This window comes from Chiloscyllium plagiosum, unplaced genomic scaffold, assembly GCF_037043375.1.
Source record: "Chiloscyllium plagiosum isolate Xiang-an unplaced genomic scaffold, Cpla_swu_hap1 HiC_scaffold_14, whole genome shotgun sequence".
In the NCBI taxonomy this organism is placed as follows: Eukaryota; Metazoa; Chordata; class Chondrichthyes; order Orectolobiformes; family Hemiscylliidae; genus Chiloscyllium; species Chiloscyllium plagiosum.
The window spans coordinates 30,258,941-30,284,224 of NW_028270152.1; the positions used below are offsets into that span (position 1 = coordinate 30,258,941).

At 39.4% G+C, this 25,284-nt stretch overlaps 1 protein-coding gene across 6 annotated transcripts in view; it reads left to right on the forward strand.

The window, feature by feature from the left end:
- The window catches only part of pparg (peroxisome proliferator-activated receptor gamma), a 158,709-nt gene that overhangs the window by 106,655 nt on the left and 26,770 nt on the right, over nucleotides 1-25,284 (forward strand). For 5 of the 6 annotated variants that reach the window (XM_087994252.1, XM_043707949.2, XM_043707950.2 and 2 more), the window contains 3 exons: nucleotides 22,532-22,765; nucleotides 23,451-23,620; nucleotides 23,931-24,069. In XM_087994252.1, coding sequence (XP_087850378.1) covers nucleotides 22,540-22,765; nucleotides 23,451-23,620; nucleotides 23,931-24,069 — 535 coding nt within the window. In that variant the 5' untranslated portion in view covers nucleotides 22,532-22,539. Of the gene's footprint in view, nucleotides 1-21,133; nucleotides 21,736-22,531; nucleotides 22,766-23,450; nucleotides 23,621-23,930; nucleotides 24,070-25,284 lie in introns of those variants that run through there. The other variant, XM_043707955.2, reaches the window with a different exon arrangement.

Genomic DNA, 25,284 nt, shown 5'->3' on the forward strand with positions numbered 1-25,284 from the left:
TCCCTGATGCTGTGAGGCAGTAGTGCTAACCACTGAGCCATTGTGCTGCCAGGTAGTAAGGTAGGTAGAGATGATCAGGGGTTTGTTTGGGAGCTGGATGGTAGTAGCATATTGGTGAGTCAGTGGGGAGTCGAGTTGGTAATTGCTGTTAGGGCAGGTTTTGATCTGTACAATATTTCCTGGGTAACAATCCAGCTAATATCCACAATTGTCTGAAGGCACTGACATTAGCTCAGAGTCCGAAGCATTCATGGAGGGTCCAAGGAAGCAGCAGAATTGTCCATTGGAAGTTGTTGCGTGTTTCAACATAAGTGCACATGGATGGTCTTCCACAGACTTCATTTGAACATTTCAGCCGTACGTTCAGTCTCTCCAGTCCTTGATCGTGATCATCATAAGTTGTGGAAAGCAATTGAGCATTATCATTTTTCCAAATTTTATTCACACAAACAGCCTTTTTAGAATAAATTTGAAGGGGTGGTTTTTTAAGTAACTTGACAGGTCTACAACTGTCATCTGCCAAGTTTTATAATGACGCAAAAAAGTTGTATTCCCACACTATGGGTTGTGGTTCTTTCTGCAATGAAAATGGGTTCTGTTTGAACGCAACAGGAATTCAAGTGGCACTGCTGAATTCTGGTTTCCCATTTCTGTGGGTCACGTTCCAACCCCTTCCCCTCGTGGCAAAATGGGATCTATTAGAAATAGAACAGGACTTGCCAGCAAAGAAATGGAATTGGTACAAAAATGCAGAATAGGGTCCGTGAACTGGAATACAAATCCAAAGAAGAAAATTCAAAGAGCTGCATGATATTGTCAACCCCTTCAAAAGGAGGAGTATCTGGTGCCATTTAGTCATGACAGTGTGCCAAAATTACCAGATCCCACTTTGCTTTAATGTTGATAGTGGAAAAATGAGTATTGTTTGACAAGTTTTAAAGATTTAGAAGGTTCAAAATAATCCCTGCTAGAGGTTACTACTCATTTGTAAAAAGAAAATTAAATTCGCTCTCGTATAATTATTTTACAATCTGGTAATCAAGATCATATTTAAATATTTCATTTTTTAAATAATATTGACAGTAAGGCAGCATTCAAATAACATAGGAGCCCTGTCAAGACTAGAGTCCATGGGAATAGAGGAAAATCTCTCCACTGGTTAGAGTTGCACCAAGGACAGAGGACGATGGTGTTGATTGTTGGTCAGTCATCTCAGCTCCAGCCATCTCTGTAGGAATACCTCAGGATAGATAGCTCTAAACAGGTTGATTAGAAACTATTATAACACCTCTAGAACAGGTGAGACTTGAACCCAGGCGTCATGGCTCAAAGGTAGAGACACTACTATTGTACTACAAGCGCCCTTAATTCACACGATAGATATTTTCTAATCAACCTTTTCAGATATGTGTTGAGGACTATGAATAGGAAGGGTTTGGAGGAATTTGGGCCGGGTGCTGGCAAGAGGGATTAGATTGGGTTGGGATATCTGATCGGCATGGACGGGTTGAACCGAAGGGTCTGTTTCCATGGTGTACATGTCTATGACTAGGCCAGACCCTGCCCGCCTCTCTCTTTCTCTCCCCCCCCCCCCCCACTCCTCAAAAAATATTTTAAGAAGGTAGCCTAGACCCGAACTTTTTCTTATTTTAAAGGCAGATGTGAACACTAAGCTCAAAGTCGTTTCCTTAACTGTCGAATATTTCTGCTGATGAATGTTCATTCCAGTAGGTGTTTCTATGTTCTCATCTTCCTGCAAGAGTACATCATCGACACCCTCATTACTTGCAACAGTAGCCACTTTGAATGGCTTTGTGTAATTAAGTGTGGCTAATACTGGGGCAATGGTTAACACAGCTTTCAGGCTGTCAAATGCCTTCAGACAGCCCACCTTTCTGTCGCAATTCAGTGAGTGGAGCAGCCATACTGGTAAAATTCAGTATGAATTTTCGATAAAATCCACTCAATCCAGGAATCGTAGTACTGCTGCTCTTGTTGATGGTATGGGAAATTCCACAATTACCTTTGTTTTTGCATTCCATAGAGCCATTTGTCCGTGTCTAATAACATGGCCCAGGAAGGTGACTTGGGCTTTGGCAAATTCACTTTTAGCCAGGTTTATCACCAAGCCTGCCTCCCAAAGTCGACCGAACAATTCTGATAAATGTTGCAAATGTTCCCTCTATATGTGACTGAAAATCACCAAATTATTAATATAAACTACACAATTGGGTAATCCATAAATGACCTTATTGGTTAGTCTCTGAAGTGTGGCTGTGGCATTTTTCATATCAAATGGCATGACTTTAAACTGATACAGTCCATTTGGCATTACAAAAGCTGAAAATGACCTCATTCTTTCAGATGAAAGGACCTGCCGTGTCCTCTGAGCAAGTCCAACTTAGAAGTATAAGTTGCTTGTCCCACCTTTTCAACAGAGTCTTCCAAATCAGATATTCATCAGCATTGACTTCGCGATAGTCCACACATCACCGCTGGGTACCATCTAGTTTTGGCACCATTACTATGAGTGAGCTCCAGTCACTGTAACTCTTTCATTATGTCATCTTCAATCTCTTTTTGAACCTGTGCCAACTTTAGAGGCTTATGCCTATAAGGATGTTGCTTAATCAGAACAACATCTACATCACGCATAATTAAGTTAGCACTTCATAGCTTATTTCCACATATCTCCCCATGTGATAGTAATAACTCTCAGGTCATTTCGATTTTCCTCTGAAAGGTAACTCAGTAATTTATCCCAATTTTTGACAACTTCCTCATTGTCCAATTTAATTTGAGGAATGTCCAAATCAGAATCCTCTGAACTTGGTTCTTCACTCTGAGCTGTAAACAATAACAGTCTCCTTTGGCTTTTCTTCCCTGTCAAAATACCTTTTAAGCAGATTCACATGACATACACTGAGATTTCTTTCTGTCTGGAGTCCCTCTCAAGTAGTGCACCTCACTCAATTTTCTTTTGGCTTGATAAGGATCACTAAACCTTGCTTTTGAAGGTTCACCTATCACTGGAAAACACACTAACATTTTATCTCTGATAGCAAAATTGCGTGTTTTTGATTTCTTGTCTATTCCTGTTGCATTGCATGCCGTGATACTTTTAAATGCTGTTCAGCCATCTCCCCTGCTTTAATCATTCCCAAACGTTTGACACACCGTCCAAATATGTGAGCTGTAAATTTTGACTTACCAATTTCTCCTTAATCAATTTTAGTAGTCCTCTCACTTTATGCCCAAAAACTAAATCAAATGAGCTGAATTTGGTCGATTTATTTGGTGCACCTGTGATCGCAAAAGTACGAACAGAATTCCCTTATCCCAATCAGCTGGGTAGTGTTGACTCTTAGCCCTCAGCATGGTCTTTAATGTCTGATGCCAACTTTCTAGCACTCCCTGCGATTCTGGATGATCTACAGTGGATTTGAATTGTTTTATTCCTAAGGTGTTCATAACTTGAAAAATTTGATGTGAAGTTTGACCCTTGATCTGATTGTATCTCTGTGGGTAGTCTGTATGCAGTGAAAAATTGAATAACTCCTCTCCAATGCTTTTAGTGGTGATATTGCAGAATGGAATGGCCTCTGGAAATCTAGTGGACCCATCCATTATTGTTAACTAAATACTGATTCCAAATTTGTTTTAGTTAGGGGTCCTATGTTTTTTAAAAGGTTCCTCAAAGGCAGGAATAGGTATTAAAAGTGCAGGTTTTCTTACTGCCTGTGGTTTTCCAATTACCTGACACTTATGGCATGTCTGGCAAAATTCAACACCATCTTTGTGCAGTCCAGGTCAGTAAAAATGTTTTTGTATTTTAGCTTGAGTTTTTCTCACCCCAAAATGACCCCCTATTGGTAGTTCATGCACCACCCACAACACCAACTTTCTATAACCCGCTGGCAATACGACTTCATTAACTTCTGCCCATTTCTCAGATGCTTGATATGTGGTAGTCTTCATTTCCTCACTAAGACATCATTTTTAAGATAGTAGCATTCAGGTTCTTTATCCTTGTAGATACAGTCACTTTAAATTTTCATCTTTCTTGTGACACAGTAAATCCATCTGCGATAAAGAGTCTGCTTTGTCATTTATCTGCTCCTGGTTGTTCTCAACCATTTGATCAAAAAGGGTCTCGGCTAATTCCACTTCAACTTTCTTATCTGTACTCTTTGACCTCTTCTGTTTCAACTGGTGATTTTTGTGACCTCGTTACTGCACAGTCAGGGACAAAAAATCCCAGGATATGTGTCCTGCAATAGTTTAGTTCCTGAGTTTCCACTGGGCTTTCAACCAATAGACAAAACTCCTAGCTGTGAACCAGCTATATCATTAGCAAGGACGAATTGTATTCCTGGAGCTGAGAGTTTGTCCAGTACTTCTACCATGACTTCTCCCCTCTTCACTGGACACTAATGTCACTCAACATAATTGAGCACTTCTTGTCTCATCATGAATTCCCGTTACTAGCATCTTTTTGGCAGTGGTCCTTCGGAGATACGTATCTCCTCATCTTTCAACAAAGATTGAGAGGATCCTATATCTCTTCATATTGTAATCTCTTTATCTGCTGCTCCTATACAAATAAACTCTACCTTTGCAGGTATATGGTTTAAGAAGATCTGGCATTTCCTCTGACCAGGTTGTACATTCTGGTGCAATTTTCTAGCCTCCACTGTGCTTTCTGTTACCATTCCAACAAAATTCACTGGCTTATCTGGTTTTCCTACATTTGGCTTTTCAGTGCTTTTTTTTAAACCCACCAACACTGATTTCACATGGCCTACTTTATTGCAGTGAAATCACTGGAGCTTTTAACTTCCCTGACCCCTTCAAGGGTTTCCTTTTTACCCTGTGGTAATTTATCCTTATTATCTTTACGAAGATCTACTTTTCCCTTTCCACGTGAGGGTTTCTATTTGTCCAATTTCTATCCCTCACTGATTGAAATTGATTTTTGAAGCCAAACTTTGATTTATGGACCAACTCATAATCATCAGCCATTTTAGTTGCTAATCTTGCTGTTTTAACTCACTGCTCTACCGCAAGTTCTCACTCCTTCAGGAAGTGAATTTTTGAACTCCTCCAAAATAATTGTCTCTCTAAGAGCGTCATAGGTATGCTCTGTTTTTAATGCCCATATACACCTATCAAAATTACATTGTTTGATCCTTTCAAACTCAATGTAGGCTTGACCAGGGTCCCTCCTTAGATTTCTGAGACGTTGTCTGTAGGCTTCTGGCACAAGCTCATATGCACTTAAAATGGCTTTCTTCACTACCTCATACACCCCAGGAACCACCTCTGATAGTGATGTGAATACCTCACTAGCTCTACCTACAAGTTTTGTTTGAATCAACAAATCCCACATGGTCATTGGCCACTACAATTGTTTAGCTCCCTTTTCAAATGAGATGAAAAAGGCTTCCACATCCTTTTCATCAAATTTAGGCAATGTGTGAATATATTTTAACAGATCCTCACCAGGCCTTTGGCTACCATGGGTTTGCTCGTCCTCACTCTCTTAATCACTGAGCTTACCTTCAGCCTTCATCTCCATCCTTTTAAGCTGACTTTCCTGTCTAAGCTCTAATTTCTGTAATTCAAACTCTCCCTCTCTCCTTTATTTCCTCTCTCTCCTTTCTCTTTCCACTGCTTTTAATCATGATTCAAACTATTTCATTTGTTTCCCTTTCCTTGTCTTTTGCCTCTAATTCAAGCTGCTTCATTTTTAATTGAATTTTAGCCATCTCTAAAGATTCCGATGGCATTTCCAGCAAATTTAAATGCTAAGCAATCGCTGTAATTATCTCTCCTTTCCTCATGGAAGGAGGCACCTCCAACTAATTGCTAATTTCAGCAGCTTGGTCTTAAGTACCTTTTGGGGGAAAAAAAAACCCGAAGTCACTTCTTCCACCCCAGAAAGCTCTGGGTGACTAAAAGAGCCATTGCTATCCCAAGCACTGTTTAAACCAACCAAATCAACACCCAGAATAAAAAACACTGACACCTACCACTCACTGCCTTCGAATCCAACAACCCTAATCTCAAGTCAGAACTATAGAACAAATCATGCAAAGAGCCCTTAATGTGTTATGGACCAGGCCACACCCCTCAAAACATTTCAAGAAAGTAACCTGGACCTTAACTTGCTAGTTGTTTTAAACTAGTGTAAGTGATATTCCAGGAGTGACGCAGCTGGCCTAACCATGTAGTTTCAAACAAAACAATTTATTTTCAAGATTGTTGAATGAAACATAAGCAGAACAGAATATAAAATAACATAACCTATCCGAAAACCCACTAGATTATACCAACTTAATGATCCTGTTCCAAATACTTGCAGCAGTCCCCACAAACACACCTTGACAAAAAAGGAAAAAGTCAAACACAGGTTCTTACAGGGGAGAGAGAGGGAGAGCGAGACAGAGGCAGAGATGGCAGAAACATTCAGCATGGAACACCTTCTTCCATGCAGCTGTTTCTTTGACCAGCAGCCTCAAAACTGACTGACTTCTTGCTCTGAACAGCCATACTGCTAAAACCCAAACCAAGCCAACCAAATCAACCCAGAGAAAAGCTGAACTGGGATAACTGGCCACTCCCCTTTCGTTGTACACGTGTTTTTTTTAAACTTTCCCAAGTAGATCAACCCAGACACTTTGGAGCCTCCTGCAAAACAAAAATCAAGGACAACCTAACCTTGTTAAAGGAGCATCATCATCATTAGACTAGGCCCAACCATCTTCAGCTGCTTCATCAATGACACTCCCTCTATTATAAGGTTAGATATACAGATGTTCAGCACCATTTGCAACGCCTCAGATACTGAAGTAATGCATGTCCAAATGCAGCAATAACTTGACAATATCCAGGCTTGAACTGTCAAGCGGCAAATTACATTTGTGTGACAGAAGTGCCAGACTAAATTTCGAATGAAAGAATATAATCATCATTCTTTGATACTCAATGGCATTGTAATTGCTGAATCCTCCTCTATTAGTATCTTGAGGGTTGTGTTTGCATAAAAATTGAACTGTACTCACTGCAAAAATAATATGGCTGCAAGAGCAGGTCAGAGGCTAAGAATTTGGCAGCAAGTATTTCACATCCTGACTCCCCAAGGCACAAGTCAGGAGTGTGATGGAATACTCTACACTTGCCTGGATGAGTGCAGCTCAAATAACACTCAAGGAGCTTGACACCACGCAGGACAAAGCAACCTATTTGTTTGGTGCAACATCCACAAATGTTCATTCTCTTCATCATCGCCACACAGTAACAGTGTGTACCATTTTTTTAAGGTGCACTGCAGAAATTCACTCAGACTCCTTTGCACTTCCAAATGCATTGACCATAATCATGTAGGAGAATAAGGACAGCAGATACCAGGGAACAACTCCATCTCCAGGTTCCTCTCCAAACTACTCACTTTCTTGACATTGCTGTTCCTTCTCTATTGCTGGGTCAAAATCCTGCAAGTTCTTCCACAATGACATTGTGACTGTGCCTACACTTAATTTACTGCAAAGATTCAAGAAGGTGGCTCAGCACCACCTTCTCGGGGAAATCTTGGGATGGGCATGAACATTGCTAGAGATGGATGGCCCAGCCAATGAAGCCCAAATCCTATTGATTTAATAGAAATTCGCCATTTTTTTCTTTAATAGTTTGTTGTCTCATTTTTTTCCTTCCATTTCTCTTCTGAAGACAATAGTCTAGGTTTACTGTCCGAAGCAAGAGAGCAGCACCCTTCATAATATTTGAACTTGCTTGGAAGTCTTTCGCTAGTGTTTTTGAGTGGAACCTGTTGTAATATAAAATCCACGACAGCAAAGTGCCTTCGAAAGGGAACTTGGGACACGTGTGAACAGGAACAGTAACTGTGTATTACCTTTAACCAAGTAAAATGAAGAATTCTTCAAGCAATTTGCACAAGTTAATCCATAGCATTTAAATAGTTGATTCGATGCCTGACAAAGTACGGACCACAAAAGAAAGAGAGCAAGAAACGTGGTTAAGGAAGAGAGGAAGGGCAAATTGAATATATTTATTTTTCATTTGTCTTAAACTCCTACAATAACTAAACTCTTAAGAAATGAGAGTTCATACTTATAAAAGAGTTTTCCCATTGCTGGAGAGGTTGTTAACTAATTAAGGCTTATTGTAGCATGAAAAGTTAACTTGCACCTGAATGTTCAAGTGCTAACTGTGCAGGTGTGTTTAATACATATAATAAGGACTGCATACTGTTATGTATATTTTTGACTGCCAAGTCTCTTGGTGAAATACTGATGTTGGTCTTCTGGAGCAGCAAGATAACTGACAGAAACAATAGGATTACCATGTTTTAATTGCACATGTGCCACTGTTGGAAGTTGTCATCTATTTTTCTCCTTGACAGCGGTGAGCACCTCCCTTTTATTTTTGCCATTAATTCCAGGCCATTAGCTTAGATATAGTTGGACAGCAAGCAGTGCCACAGGATATGGTCAGATGGTCAGTGCTCATTTTTGAACCCTGTGAATGATCATTCTTTTGTCTAACTACAGTGTGTGTTGCAACCGAGTTTGATCCTTCCTTTACCCATTGTGCATAGATGCATTCTTTCACCAGAGGTTACTGAATCACAATAAGGAATATGAATCTAGTTGAAAGCTAGTGCTTCCAAATAAATGTATTGGACTATAACTTGGTGTTGTGTGATTTTAACTTTGTCCCGTTTGAATAGTATAGCCTGCTGACGACATATACTGTTGAATGGCTGATGTTTCAGAGGATTAGCATCACTGGGAAAGCCACATAACAGATTGTGCCACCACCCTGAGAAAGAGGATTTGAAGAAATGAAATAGAAGAATAATTCCTGCTAAATTATAGTTGGCATGCATATAATTGAAAAGCTAAGCTGCTGTAAAATGTAATCTACAGTAGATCCTTATCATTTCACATTAAACTTTAGATATAAAGTTCATGACTGTTTCTCTATTCATTTGTGTCCTGAGGCAAGGTAAGTTTTATGTAAATCTCAAGTAGTTCTAAAGCATAAAGTATTATGAGTTAAATAGAATCAGTGATTACCATACATTAATGGATTTTTTTGTTACAATCAGCTGAACATTTAGTTTAACCACAATTAGGAATGCTTGAATAGAATGCTTTAACCAAACCAGTGAATGGTTTGAGGTGAGGCATCTATCCCAGTTGATAGGATGGTAACTAAAGTTGTTAAAATCCAAATTTATTCTCTGTCTTCACAGTTTATCATTGTCTTTATGATGTCACTCACCTTCCCATAATGTCTTGGTTTACCATTTTATCAGTTTTATTGAAGGAAATGTTATTTAAAGGAAGAAAACAGAATAGAAGGATCTGACCGTTTTCATAGTATCACTTGAGGCAAATTATTCTGACTTTTAGTTGACTAGAAGATTCTCCCTCAATTTAGAAATCTGCCAAAAGACAAGTAATACTGAAAGCCAACAAAATGAAAAGGGCTTTGTCAGCCTGCAGTTTCATTTTCAGACCAGGACCTGCTGTAAGTTTTTCTTCTGCATGGTAGTACGTTGAAAGAAAGTTTATTTCAGTGGAAAATCTAGCAATTTGCACTGTATTGGATGTGCTGTCTGTGTGCTGTAGAAACTGCAGACCATTAATCAGATTTATTTCTACAAAGGGAAGTGGAACATGGTGCTCTGGCTAGTGAGACCACCGTCTAGAGGTATTTTAAATGAAGATCTGGTGACTGAGGAAGTTCATTGAACACACCAACAGTTAAATAACCTCAGTTAAAAAACAGTTCTATAAATAAATGAATAAATGCCTCCACTAAAAGAGAACATGAGAAATGTGACACAAATATGCCAAATATTTGCATAGTGGCACAGTGGTTAGCACTGCTGCCTCACGGCGCCAAAGACCCGGGTTCACTTCCCGCCTCAGGCAACTGTCTGTGTGGAGTTTGCACATTCTCCCTGTGTCTGCTTGGGTTTCCTCCAGGTGCTCCGGTTTCCTCCCACAGTCCAAAAACGTGCAGGTTAGGTGAATTGGCCATGTTAAATTGCCCGTGGTGTCCAGTGAAGGGGTAATTGTAGTGGAATGGGTCTGGGTGGGTTGCTCTTCGGAGGGTCGGTGTGGACTTGTGGGGCCGAAGGGCCTGTTTCCTCACCGTAAAGTAATCTAATCAAAAAAAAATCGCACGTTAATTTTCAGGCTCTAGAGAAGAATAACAAATACTCAAAGACACAGTTTAAAAAAAAGTCACAACAGATATGAAGAAGATTTTTTAAATTCTTTCTTGAGGTGGGGAAGGTGGTGGTGGTGGTGGTGGTGAGCATCACTAATGAGGCCAGCCTTTGTTCACCATCCCTCACCTCCATTGGGAAGGTAATGGTGACCTGCCTTCTTGAATCACTGCAGTCAATGGACCCTAAATACAGCCATAGTTCTTTTAGGAAGGTATTCCAGAGTTTTGATATGACAGCAGTGAATGAATGGCAGCATAGTTCCAAGTCAGGATGGTGTGTAACTTAGAGGGGAATTTGCAGGTGATCTTTCCAACAGTCTGTTGCCATTGTCCTTCTAGGTAGTAAAGGTCACCAGTTTTGAGGTTCAGTGAGAGGATACCTGGTGTGTTGTTGCTGTACATCTTGGATGTACACTAAAACTGAATGCTGATAGTGGAGGGAGTGAATGTTTTAAAGTAGTGGATGAGGTACTGATCAAATGGGTTGTTTTGTCCTGAATGGTAGTGAGCCTGTTAAGTGTTGGAGCTGCAGTCGTGAAGGCAAGAGGAGAGTATCTCATCACATACCTGATTTGTGCATTGTGGGCAAGCCTTGGGAAATCAGAAGGTGAGTTATTCACTGAAAAGTTCTCAACATGAAACTTCCTCATTGCCAAAGTATTTATATGGCTGGTCCAGTTAACGATGATAGAAACAATTGAATGAAACATCGGGAGTAATTTTACTCAGTTATGAAGTGAAAATATTATAACATGATATTTAAACAATGGACAGCCTGAAGATCATGAAGCAGTGACTTTTTATTCCACTGGCATCACGTCTTTGCAAGTTTAGAAGAAAATTCAGGTTAGACTAGGAAAATGGATTTTATTTGGTGTCAAATCTGTAGCTCTCATCTGCTTGAGAAAATCCACAATCTATCGGAATTTCTCTTCATGAGGCCTCTTTCTAACAAAGGCATCCTTCCCTACAGAGAGCATCCACTTGACTGCTCAAGCTTCTCTGCTTGATGCCCTAGCTCACCATCTCCACTTGCTGTTGAAAACCCCATTACAAACGTTCCACTTGAAACTTGCCTTACCAATAACTACATGTAGCACATAATGGCCATTTATTAGCAGTTGTGTGATCAGCAAGTTTGAAAGTGTCATGATGGCTAGAATGGTTAGGTCCACATTATTAGCAGTCCAATTTTTTCTTGCATAACTGATCAGACATTGGGATGATATTCTACACTTTCTTGAGAGGATCTTCTCAGCCACTTATCTATACTTAAACTTGACGTGGGGCACAGGCTCTGGCAGGTCACATATGTTAGCATTAAATCGGGCAGGTTTATAGGAGTCTTATGATCAACAACATTTGTTTCAATTCCCACTTCCAGGTAGGTTTTTGCTGCACTAGGGCTGGAGTAGGCCTCCTCACACATGGGATACACCCCACTGATTCACAACACCTAGCTCAGGCCATGTTATCTCAATACTATCCAACTCCAGTTCACTTCAGCGAACTTGAGCTTCCACAATACTGATGAGCGAGCTTCTTGCAAACACATCATCAACCAGACTTTGTTTCTCCTGATTCAATAACAGCTGCTTGATGACTCTGTGGGGTTCAGGAATCCAGATATCCTGTAATCTATTCTGAATGTTAATAATCTGAGTTTGGTGACTACCCTCACACAACAGAGAGGTCAATCCTATCAATCTTGTGATCATTCAACCTTTTTCTTCTGATCACTTCTCTCTCTGTTGTCTTGGATGCCAGCTCAAATGCCTAGTTTAGCCTCTGGTGATGCACAACCTTCCACTAATTTATCTGGGCATGTCCAGCAGATGATGTGGGAACACAAGTGCAAGGTAAATAGGAAGAACTGGGTCTCATTAACAGAAGGAATAGTGTGGAGAATTACCTGTGGATGAGTGCAGGGTGTTATTTTAAGCATAAATCAGTTCCAGCAAGCAATCAGACTATTTTTGTTTCCACTCAGGAGGCAAGATAACAGGCAATCATGCTTGGCACAGCTGGATCATTCACTCTGTCCGTTACCCTCAGTAGATTCTGGATGGTGCAGCTTTTTGCCATGCCATAGAACTTGGAAAGGTCCTGTAGGATCTTGCTCTTAAAATTGCTCCCCTGCCCACTATGAATCCAATACAGAATACAGAAATGGACAAAACAATCGTCAATTATCACTAGCTATAGTTGAGGCCTTTCGTTCACAGTTTGGAATGAGCAGAGTGAGCTTGGTAAAGACATGCACGATTACAAGAATGTCCTCTGTCACCTTTATTGTTGGGGAGGATTCAAGGACCCTAAAATCCATTGCAAGGATCTCCAGAGGGCTCATGATGATTCGGGATCCCATTAAGTGGTGAAGCTACTTCCCTACTTTAGCTTAAGTTGTATAGGTAGTTATTAATATCAGCAGCTATCCTATGCCAGTAACAATAACCGATCAGACTGTCATTGAACTTCTGAGAAATTGTCCACCTCAAAGCCAACAGTTCATGTTTCACACTGGAGTAGTTCCGCATTCTTCTCTGGTTGGTCTCAAGACTTCAACTGGCATAAGCAATAACTTATTTTCTGACCTTGAAACTGGGACAGCAGGCCAAGGAAACTTGCATTGGTTATCATTGAGTGGCAGTTGGAAACCTGAGTAGCCAATGACCTGCAATGAGGTGAATCTCTGCCTGAAGGTGCAAAAGGATTTTTCACATTGCTGTGGTCCAAATCCCTATGATGTATCACATCTCATACATCCTTTACCACCAGCTCCTTGAGTATTCTGTGATTTCCTCAGCAAGTCATGGAGTTGGGCAGTCAACAGTGCTTAGCCTTGTACACAACTCCGACAGTAACTAGCCAAATGAAGAGATATGCAACATTCCTCCTCCATCTTAGACCAGACCAGTCCTGTTATACTGTGTTGTCATGGTCAGGATTAATGTTTTCTTCGTAACAAAGTGCCCGAGGTACGTGCTTTTCTGGAAAAGCTGTTGGTTGTCTGGTTTGTAATCTAGGTTGAGGTGCAACAAGTAGTGGTGTCTCATCTTGTAAGGGTCTCTTTGATTGTCAAACCAAAGATGAGTATGTCATCGAGGTACACCAGGAGGGACTGGAAATTTAAGGTTGTGATAAGAATTATCTGTCATACACATGACTACAGGGGAATCACAGAGCTCTAACTGTATTCCGGTAGAGGCATGAAGTGCCACCCTGCCCCCAAAAGGTGGCTGCGTGGAATGACATCATTTCATTGTGTCTTGGATTGTAACTGTGGGCCCAATGGGGATTGTAGATGTACTTTGCATTTTTCAGAAATTGTAATGTTTCCTCCATCCTTTTTAGGTCTTTGCATCGAGTACCCAGTAATCGAGATACCCTCAGTTTTCCATCTATCTTCCTTGTGAGGAGGTGTATAGACATAACTCTTGGATGACAGCTGACTCCAAAGAGTTCTCTAGGTAGTCCCTGACTTACTCCTATGATGGAATGGGATCAAGTGGCAAGGGATCTTTACTGCGCAGTTATCTTTAGTCACAAACTTGAAGCTTACCAGCTCGCAGTATACAATTTCATCATCTTTACTGAAGCTTTTCAGTTCTTGATGAAGGTAGAAACAAGCTACCTCTCTGGGTCTCACCCAACTCACCAATGTGCTCTCTGAAATGAGGTTAGAGCTGTCTCCTTTAGTTAGTCCACTGTGCAGGACAGTGGCATGTTTAAGGGCACCTAGATGTGTTCTTGCTTGGAGACAAGCATGTTTGTCACTAAAACTGGCAATCTGCGTGGTTGCCCTATCCTTTTGTCCCACAGTGAGGTGGAAATCTCCCAGCAATACACCAAATGAAACTTCTAATACATGATACGTTGCGGTCTAGCAAGGCCTGATGACAACCAGTTGGAGACAGATGGCATGAGACTTTTAGAACAGTGATGATGCAGGTAAATAAACAAGCAGTCTGATTCCCTGCTACTCAAACAGCTCCAGACTGGTACATCTCAAATGCATGGAACAAAGTGAAAGACTTTTGAGCTCTATCTGTCAACCTCTTAATGTGTTACTTGTAGCAGTCACCAGACATCTTTTCCAAAGACACCCAGGTATCCTTTAGCACCTTCAACCAGCACCAGAGCAGGTATTCTCAACTCTTTTTACTGCCGTGGGAGTATTGATTAAGTCATGAATTACAGCAAACCCCCAGGCTGTGAAAATGTGACGGAGGATAGATACAGGATGTTAGATTTACATAGAACATAGAAGAATACAGCGCAGTACAGGCCCTTCGGCCCTTGATGTTGCGCTGATCCAAGCCCACCTAACCTACACTAGCCCACTATCCTCCATATGCCTATCCAATGCCCGCTTAAATGCCCATAATGAGGGAGAGTCCACCACTGCTACTGGCAGGGCATTCCATGAACTCACGACTCGCTGAGTAAAGAACCTACCCCTAACATCTGTCCTATACCTATCCCCCCTTAATTTAAAGCTATGCCCCCTTGTAATAGCTGACTCCATACGTGGAAAAAGATTCTCACTGTCGACCCTATCTAAACCCCTAATCATCTTATACACCTCTATCAAGTCACCTCTAAACCTTCTTTTCTCCAATGAAAACAACCCCAAGTGCCTCAGCCTTTCCTCATACGATCTTTCATAAGGGATGTCATAAGGGATTTGGCTGTCATAAGGGATATCCTACCCCTACATGGCTGAGGCTCGCACTGCTCAGCATGGTGCTTTCAGAAAAACTGATAAACAATAGTTTACACCTCCCCTCCTGTGTCACTTTTGCATAATCTCACACTTACTGTGGGAAAGTCACTCTGCATAAGAACACTTCCTGAAGGAGCCTTGCCTGCTTCCTGGCTCTCGATTTTGATTTTGATTTATTGTAGTCACATGTACCTAAGTAGATTGAAAAGCTTTCTTTTGCAAGCAGTACAGGCAGATCATAGCAAACAAGGACATACAGATCATAGGGTGCTTAGACAGAGCTCTCAGTAGCAGCTTTCCTGTCCTGAAATCAATTGAGGCCCTTAAGTGGGAAATTATTCCCTTAAGAGCCTTTCCCACTGCGGGTGATATTTACCCAGTGATGGGCAGGGGACTAAAGTTTTTAATAGCACATTCTGGGAGTTTGCTTCTGGGCCCTGGAAGGTGGTGGAGTGGAGGTGGTGCATGTTTTTGGTCGTTTTTTTTAAGTGCACTCAATGTCTGATCAAGGGACCCAGCATTGGGAAGAGAATCTGCTGAAAGTCACACCTGCCCTTTCTGGCTGGGTCCATATTTCTAGGTCACAGGTTGTGTACTAGCATTGCCGCCTCCAAAGGTGTTGTGAATTAATGTTGTGTTGCCAGCCTCTGATTGCTCAGCAACAGTCAACAGGCAGATCTTCTGCTATTGGAGTGTGACAATCCTTCCCCAAAGAGGTGACCAAGGCCCTGGCTGATCTTTCAACCAGCAGCAAGGCCTCATCATCTGGTAAAGTGGACTATTATAATGATTGAAAATGTTAGCATTATTGAATATTGTGTAATTGAAATTTTAATGGAATATCAAGTGCAATTATGACTGAACATCTTCTGTGGCCCAAAAAAAGTTTTAAAAATTGCATTTTATTCCAGCAGAAGAACTTCATAAAATGCCAGAATTTTTCAAGTTAATCTTTATTTTATTTTAGTTTTTCAACATTTCACCTTTTACATTGACTTTATGTGCGTGCCTGTTCTCCTTCATAGAAACTGGTTGAAAAGTGGTTTATTACTTATGTTCCTTTACTTCCTTTTTTGCTAATTGTAAGAATTCTTCAATCATACCAAGTTAAGAATCACACAACACCAGGTTATAGTCCAACAGGTTTAATTGGAAGCACACTTCCAATTAAACCTGTTGGACTATAACCTGGTGTTATGTGATTTTTAACTTTGTACACCCTAGTCCAACACCGGCATCTCCAAATCAATCATACCAGTTTGTCTGATACCTTCATTATTAGGCACCACAGCTTTTCTAACTCTATAGCTCTAAAACTATAACTGTAGTATGTCGGATGGATCAGTTTTTGTCCAATGTGTGCAAGAGCATTTCCTGACACAGTATGTTGAAGGGAGGCCACACTGGATCTGGTGCTTGGTAATGAACCAGGCCAGGTGTTTGATTTAGTGGTAGGTGAGAACTTTGGAGAAAGTGAGCATAATTGTGGTTACTTTTAGTTCAGCAATGGAAAGGGATAGGTACGTGCCACAGGGCAAGAGTTATAGATGGGGTAAGGGCAATTATAATGTGATTAGGCAATACTTAGGAGGCATAGAATGGGGTAGCAAAATGCAGGGGATGGGGACCATCAAAATGTGGAGCTAGTTTAAGGAACAGATATTGGGTGTCCTTGATATGTATGGACCTGTCAGGCAGTGAGAAAGTGACAAGGTAAGGGAACCATGGTTTACTACAGAAATTGCATCTCTTGTTAAGCAGAAGAAGGAGGCTTATGTGACATTGAGACGAAATGGTTCAGATGAGGTGATGGAGAGTTACAGATTAGCTAGGGAGGATTTAAAAAGAGAGCTAAGGAGAGCAAGGAGAGGACATGAGCAGTCTTTAGCAGGTAGAATAAAGGAGAACCCTAAAGCTTTCTATGGGTATGTGAGGAATAAAAGGATGACTAGGGTAGGAACAGGGCCAGTCAAAGACAGAAGTGGGAAGTTGTGTGTGGATCCTGAGGAGATTGGAGAGATGCTAAATGAATATTTCTCATCTGTTTTCACTCATGAAAAGAAGAATATTGTAGAGGAGAAGAAAGAGATACAGAATATTCAACTAGAAAGGATCAAGGTTAGTAAGGAGTTATCATCAATTCTAGAAGGAGTGAAAGTAGACAAGTTCCCTGGGTCAGATGGGATTTATCTGAGGATTCTCTGGGAAGTTAGGGGGAGACAATGTTGGAGCCTTTGGCCTTGATCTTTGTGTCATCATTGTCTACAGGTTTAGTACCAGAGGATTGAAAGATTGCAAATGTTGTGCTCTTGTTCAAGGGGGAGGGGGGGGAGGGGGGGTAGGGGGGGGGGGAGTAGAGATGACCCAGGTAATCATAGACCAGTGAGCCTTACGTCTGTTGTAGGAAAAGTTTTAGAAAGGATTATAAAAGATAAGATTCACAATCATCTAGTAAACAACAAATTGATTTCAGATAGTTGACATGGTTTCGTCAAGGGCAAGTCATGTCTCACAGATCTCACTGAGTTTTTTGAGAAGGTGACCAAGCATGTGGAGGAAGGTAGGACAGTTGATGTAGTGTACATGGACTTCAGTAAAGCCTTTGATAAGGTTCTACATGGTAGGCTGTTGGAGAAAATGGAGAGGCATGGGATTGAGGGTGATTTAGCAGTTTGGATTAGGAACTGGCTTTCTGTAAGAAGGCTGCGAGTGGTGGTTGATGGAAAATATTCAGCCTGGAGTCTGGTTACTGGTGATGTGCCATAAGGATCTGTTTTGGGACCACTGCTGGTCATTTTCACAAGTGACTTGGACATAGGCATAAGGTAGATGGGTTAGTAAATTTGCAGATGACACTAAAGTTGGTGGAGTAGTGGACAGTATGGAAGAATGTTGCAGGGGGACTTGGATAAATTGCAGAATTGGGCTGAGAGTTGGCAAATGGAGTTCGATGCAGCTAAATACGAGGTGATTCACTTTGGGGAAGAATAACAGGAAGGCAGAGTACTGGATCAATGGAATGATTCTTGTAGTGTGGGTGTGCAGAGGGATCTTGGAGTCCATGTACATAGATCCCTGAAAGTTGCTACCCAGATTGATAGCGCTCTTAAGAAAGCATATGGTGTGTTATGTTTTATTGGTAGAGGATTGAGTTCTGGAGCCATAATGTCATGCTGCAACGATACAAAACGCTAGTCAGCTGCACTTGGAATATTGTTCTGGTCACCCCATTACAGGAAGGAGGTGGAAGCATTGGAAAATGTGCAGAGGAGATTTACCATGATTTTGCCTGATCTGGAGGGGAAGGTCTTATGAGGAAAGGCTGAGAGACTTGGGTCTGTTCTCATTGGAGAGAAGAAGGCTAAGAGACCTACGAGATGGTCAGAGGATTAGATAGGGTAGACAGTGAAAGTCTTTTTCCTCGGATGATGATGTCAACTTGTATGAGGGGGCATAGCTACAAATTGAGGGGTGAAAGATTTAAGACAGATGTCGAAGGCAGGTTCTTTATTCAGAGAGTGGTAAGGGCATGGAATGCCCTGCCTGCCAATGTAGTTAACTCAGCCACATTAGGGGCATTTAGACAATCCTTGGATAAGCACATGGATGATGGGATAGTGTAGGGGGATGGGCTTAGATTAGTTCACAGATTGGCGCAACATCGAGGGCCGAAGGGCTTGTTTTGTGCTGTATTGTTCTATGTTCTGTTGATTGGACCAAATTCATATAGTGTTAGAATGGACAAAATTAGTACTCTAAGATTGTCTGGACTGATTGGACTTGGATATGCTTCCCTATTTCACTTCAAATACGAAATAAATTGTCATTGTTATTAATCAGGCAAACTACTTTTCTAAATGTGATTGCAGTCAAGTGGAACAACTATATATAATTGAAAAGTTTCAATAGAACCCTGCATTGCAAATAAAAGAACGAAAAATCTCAGATAAGAAACCAGAAGTTGGGACACCCAGAGGTGAATATTGACACTATAAACAAAGAGGTAACATTGGGAATGAAAAAAGTTATTGGACAGTTGACACAGCAGCAACTAAGAAAAATTAAATGGCAATAGGAAAAAGTGAAAATCCTGAGCTAGAATCGAAGTGAGGTAAAATGAATATTTGAGGTCACAGTAACAGTATTCGGAAACTTTCATGCAGAGAGTGGTACGTGTATGGAATAAGCTGCCAGAGGAAGTGGTGGATGCTAGTACAATTGCAACATTTAAAAGGCATCTAGATGGGTATATGAATAGGAAGGGTTTGAAGGGATATGGGCCAGGTGCTGGCAAGTAGGACTAGATTGGTTGGGATATCTGGTTGGCATGGACGAGTTGGACCTTAGGGTCTGTTTCGTGCTGTACATCTCTATGACTCTATATTACAAACGATAAATCCTTCAAAATGTAACAACAAATATAAAGACTTTGCTCATCTACAAATCAAGTACTGATGATTTTCACCTGTTGATTATTTTATTACGCTTAGATTTTAGTAAAGAATAGAGGGATATTTTCAGTCATTGAAAGTTATTGTGAAATCCTTAGTAAGAAAGGTTGCTTTCAATCTTCAAACCTCGAACAAATTGTCAGAACTGCATCAAAGTTATAGGTGCAACAACAGATACAGGAAATAATGATCAGATTTTATCACCAAATAAATAAAAGTACATGTGTAATGAACTAGCTTTCAGCACAGCATGGCCCATTTTATGCAAAGTGAAAATGCCTCATATGTTGGCCCCTGTTTGTTACAGGCTTAATAAATGCATCTAATTTATGCCTCGTATTGCGATTTCAAATGACACTAATTAATGTAAATTGATGAGTCTTAAAGTGACCAAAACTTATTTGATATTATTTTAAGTGTAACTTTCAAGTGAATAATAAAAACTCCAAAAACCCCACACATCTTAAATTGTGACTGTGTTCTACTGAACATACCTTGCCACTTTAAGGTTGCATGGATACAGTAAGTAAGTTTCATCATGGGACCTCTAACAGCACTGCAGAAGCAGCATTAGAGCAAGGACTGATTCAAGAAGATGATCCACAATTACCTTCTCTAGGGATTGTCAAAAAACATCACCAATAATAAATTGTCAATCTGAATCCAGAGAAAAGGTTATGCCAGGAATGAGAGAGATTGTGAAAGTAGTGTATCAGTTTTCTTTTGTTGACTCGTTGTTTCACTACCATAATTTGCACTGGTGAACAGAATACTTCATAGCATTGAACCACAGTGACATTCTCTGTTGAAGGAAGAACAATTGTAACATAACTACTATGTGTTTACTGATTTGATAACTTGCAGTTAATTTCCAGAAAATATGTTGGAGACATTTTTGGTGTTGACCATAAATTTGGTGGTGGAATCCAGTCACTTTCCTAGATCAGTTCTAATCAGTATATGTTGTCACAGATAGCTTGACTTACTATATTTGCAAGTTAATCTAAAATGGAGAACTGAAATAACCAATTTCTTGCAAAAAAAGTCTTATATTTACATTTAAGTAAATATCTTTTAATTGTCTCCTCTTATGTTTGATGTGTTATAAACAAACGGCTGTATTTTTATAATTTAGCTTATTCCCATTTCTATAACTTGTTATAAAAATGGTAGCAGTCTGAATGTCACAATCTGCTGTAATGAATACTCTGTGACCATATTAATGTGGTGAGGTGGACAAAGGAAGTATTTTTTTCTGAATTTTGCTCCATTGATGCTGGAATTCTATGAATTAAAAAAAAGTAGCTGTTACAATTATAATGCCCTAGTATTATAATTTAATAAATTTAGTATTTCTACATTGTATAATTGCATAATCAACAGGTTTTTTTAATGGTTTGAATCCTATTCACACTGTACACTGTTAAACTGAGTGACCTCACTTTATTGAGCCTGTATTGTGCAATGCATACAGCTCATTGCATCAACTAGGAAATCATTACTTGCAGGAGATTTTAAGATAACTTATTAAAGCTGGGTTTATAGTTCTTAGGAAGTGACTGGGGGAAGAGAAACATGTTTGTGCTTTTAAAAATTATCTAAAAAAATTTGGCATTTAACCTTTTCACCATGGAGATGCGTTAAGCTTATTCACATTTATTTTAACAAGTTTCTTTTGAAGTAAATACTTATTGTTTTAAAATATATTTACATAAATGTACATAATTTACATAATTCTAATCCTCCGATTAATACAATGGTAATGCTTCTGTTTTGATACAACATTATAACTATAGTATGATGGTAGTATACTGAAGGAAAATACTAAAGTTTGAAAAGGAATTAATTTAAAAGATTGAGTTAAAGACCTCAGATTATTGGATAGGTTTTAGTAATATAACCAACTCACTGGCCTTATTAAGCAATATATTCAATCTTAGATCTAACAGATTAACAAAAAGCAGTAATGTACATGCTTCATAAGCAATTCCATAGTTCCTATGCTGATCTTATCAATTCCGGTTTTACATTAGTTTCTTTCTGCAATGAGCTATGCATCTAACTACCACAAATGCATTGAAGTAGAAATTAGGCACAAGTTTCATTCAAGTTCAGGCTTTTTACTGCAGGGGCAGTATGTGCCAAAATCTAAAGATGAAGGATTGATAGAAATTGCTATTTAGGTCTCATGTGAGCATTAGAGTGGGATAGACTGTGCTGGTTGTGGCTCCATAGTCTGCTCACCAAAGTGCAAAATCATCTTTGACTGCTGATCTCATCAGAAGGCATTCTCAGGTAAGGTCCAGAATCAAATGTACTCTTTAAGCAGTAAATGTCTAGGGACATTAGGAGGCAAACTCTGGGTTTGTGGAATTAGAATGACCATAATGCATTATATCAACAGTCTTTTAATGAAAAATTTAAAACTTACTGCTGGATCACAGAAGAAGACTGGCTAGAGCATATTAAATTGCTCACCTTGTCATCTGAAATAAATTTTATAAATGAACAAATTAATGATGTTTAATGCCTAAAATAGACATCAGCCCATTCTGAACTGGTGCAGGAAGTGGGCAGCATGCCTTTTCCAGCATATAGGACTGCTCAGGTTCTGTTTTCACCCAGTGGCACTGGAGAACATCTATCCATGTTATTTTAAAGAGTTGTGCTATTGTTCTGATAAAGTTTGGAAGCAGAATGAAGACATACTGGAGATCCAAAAGCACTTTCCAACATAAACTGGATCACCTTCAATATAGTGGCATGGAAGTGCCCTTAAAAGCATTGTGGTCAACCTACAGTATGTGAACTGCAGTTGTTCAAGAAGGCAGCTCATCACCACTTTCCCAGGGCCAATGAGGGATGGGCATTAAATGCTGGCCAGCCAGCAACATGCAATCCCACAAACGACTAAAAAAAAATTACTAACAACCTTTTAAGAGAAATATTCCTTTTTACTCTTGTAATTTCTATGAATTATTTGAAATGCTTACTATTGTGTTGACAATGCCAGTTCAGATTGACAGGAATCCAAGCAGGTTCCTGACATAAAAGACAATCATTTTCCATTTTTATATTTTTATCCCCCCAGGATCAAGAATGGTAGATACACAACTGCCTCTATGGCCCATCAACTTTGCGATGGGTACAATGGACCTTTCAGAACTTGCCAATCACACTCATTCTTTCGATGTGAAGCCATTTGCTACAGTCGACTTTTCCACTGTTTCTGCAGTTAATTATGAAGATCATGCTTCAACCTCTTTAAGAATTGATGAGAATTCTTCAGACTGTAAATATGATGAACAATTTCTGGACTACCAAAGTATGTTATTTTATTTGACTGTATCAGAATAATATATCTGATAAAAGCTAGCTATAATTTTAATACTTTTTAATTAATTTTTAAAATTTGGATTACAGTATTTGAATTCTCGTATCATAGTTAAAACATATTTGTGTCAAACTTTCCTGTTCACACATCTGGTTATCCTAATGAAAATGTTGAGCAATAATGAGAAATTTGATTCGGGGAATGGGAGAGCAAATGATAGCATTAAAATGCATTTCTGAGAATGACAGATAAATGCCTACCTAGCATTAATGCATGTAGATAAAACCAACATAATTAAAACAACATCAATTGAAATGAAGGACAGTGACAAACCACATATCCTACCACACACAAGGACAAAATAGCGATCAAACACATGATCTGCCCTGGGGAGTCTTGGGTTTTACTGTTTCAGGTTCAGGGAATAAAAGCCCAAATATTTTAGTTGAGTTACTGTTTATTGATGTAGAGGGGTTTAATTGATTAGTTATGTGAGCATTTTTCTACTTGAATATCAGGATTTGAAAATTAGCAGTACCTGTTTGAGGTTGCATCATTTTATGAATATCTCTAATTTGTAGCTCTACTTTAATGTTCAATGTGCAGTTATTCTCCAAGTCCTCTAATGCCTTATGATTTATGTAAATTTTGAATGAAACAAAATTACCTTTTACAGGTGCTATTAAAGTTGAACCATCTTCATTAAATGACAGTTCAGGAAAAGAGCTTTCATTTGAAAGGCTACAAGAAAATACATCCAATTCAGCCTTGTCTATTGAATGTAGAGTATGTGGAGACAAGGCCTCAGGCTTCCATTATGGGGTCCACGCATGTGAAGGATGTAAGGTTTGTTGAATTTATGTTACTATTATTAATCTATAAGAAAAAAGAAGCATTTTTGTAGAATACGGCTGTTTAAATATTTAATTATTTGTGTATTTTGTTGCATGTATATTTTTAAATTCCTATTAAGTAGGAAGGTATCATTGCAGCAGTGCTCAAACTTGTTCCTTTCTGAGAGTATAGTTAGTGCAGGAATTTAAAATTGTAAGTAAATTTTTTTTTAAATTACTTGTTCAATATCTTTCCAACAAGATTAACTCATTTAATAGACCTGTTCCATCACTGATTGAATTTGATTTGATTTGCATAACAGGGTTTTTTCCGGAGAACAATCAGGCTGAAGTTGATGTATGATAAATGTGACCTAAACTGTAGGATACAGAAGAAGAACAGGAATAAATGTCAGTACTGCCGGTTTCAGAAATGTCTCATTGTCGGCATGTCACATAATGGTGGGTACATGTGAAATTGTCTCTAACTATTGTACATTAATTTCTCATATACTTCAAAATGTTGAATGCTTCGAGCATAAGAATTTGAAAAAGAGACTTATAAATACTATTATAGCAAATTTAAATCTATTATCACCCGTTTAAACATCACCCCTCCTCACTAACATACCCGTATTTGATTAAGAGCAGGCAGTAATTTTAAACATCGCTTCAGATCTTCCTACTCTCTCCGATCAAATGTGCAAAAATGCTTTGTCTTAACTATTCCTCTCTATAGAGGCATGTCTTTCAGCAGTCTTGCTGCAAACTTTAACTGAGTATGTGAGGATTCACATGTGTGGGCTTGTGCTGCAGCTCAACTATTAAATACATCAACACACCCTTTGTGTATTAGTCCTCGGGAGATGGATGTTGTTAGCAATGTTAGCATTTATTGCCCATCATCAGTTGCCCTTGAAAAAGTAGTGTGGAAAAAGAATCAATAAAACCTGGAATTGACTGGTATGGTCTGAAATAGTCTTGTATACCTTTAAATGGAGCTCCAATCATTTTCAAGTATTACTGGCTTTTTCTTCTGGCTTGAACTGCTATGCTAGACAACCCCAAAATGAATAATGTGCGCTCTTTTGCCAGTTCACTAACTGCAACTTTAATTGAATTACAAGTCATGAAGAGTTGATCTAAGCTCATTTACCCAACTGTGCTTAAGTTTTGATTTGGAGATGCCAGTGTTGGACTGGGATGTACAAAGTTAAAAATCTCACAACACCAGGTTATAGTCCAACAGATTTAAATGGAAGCACACTAGCTTTCGGAGCGCTGCTCCTTCATCAGGTGGTTGTCTGCAGCACTCCGAAAGCTAGTGTGCTTCCACTTAAACTTTTTGGACTATAACCTGGTGTTGTGTGATTTTTAACTTCGTGCTTAAGTTTGCTTTTGCTAAGAATGGTTTCAGCCACATAACATTCAGAACAAAAATCAGCCATGCTTCCTTTTGGATCACTATCCAACCGTCCCTGTAGAAGGATTATCAATTTTAGGTTAGAAACAGGATGGAACACAGTGGTGATATTGAACAGTCAAGTGCTTTATCAACATTAAGCTTAAATTTTCTGATCAGGGTTGCTTTACACACTAACATTAAAGCAATGTGTTGCAATATATATTAAAATAACATAATTGTAACAACTAAACTAAAACAAAGAACTGCAAATG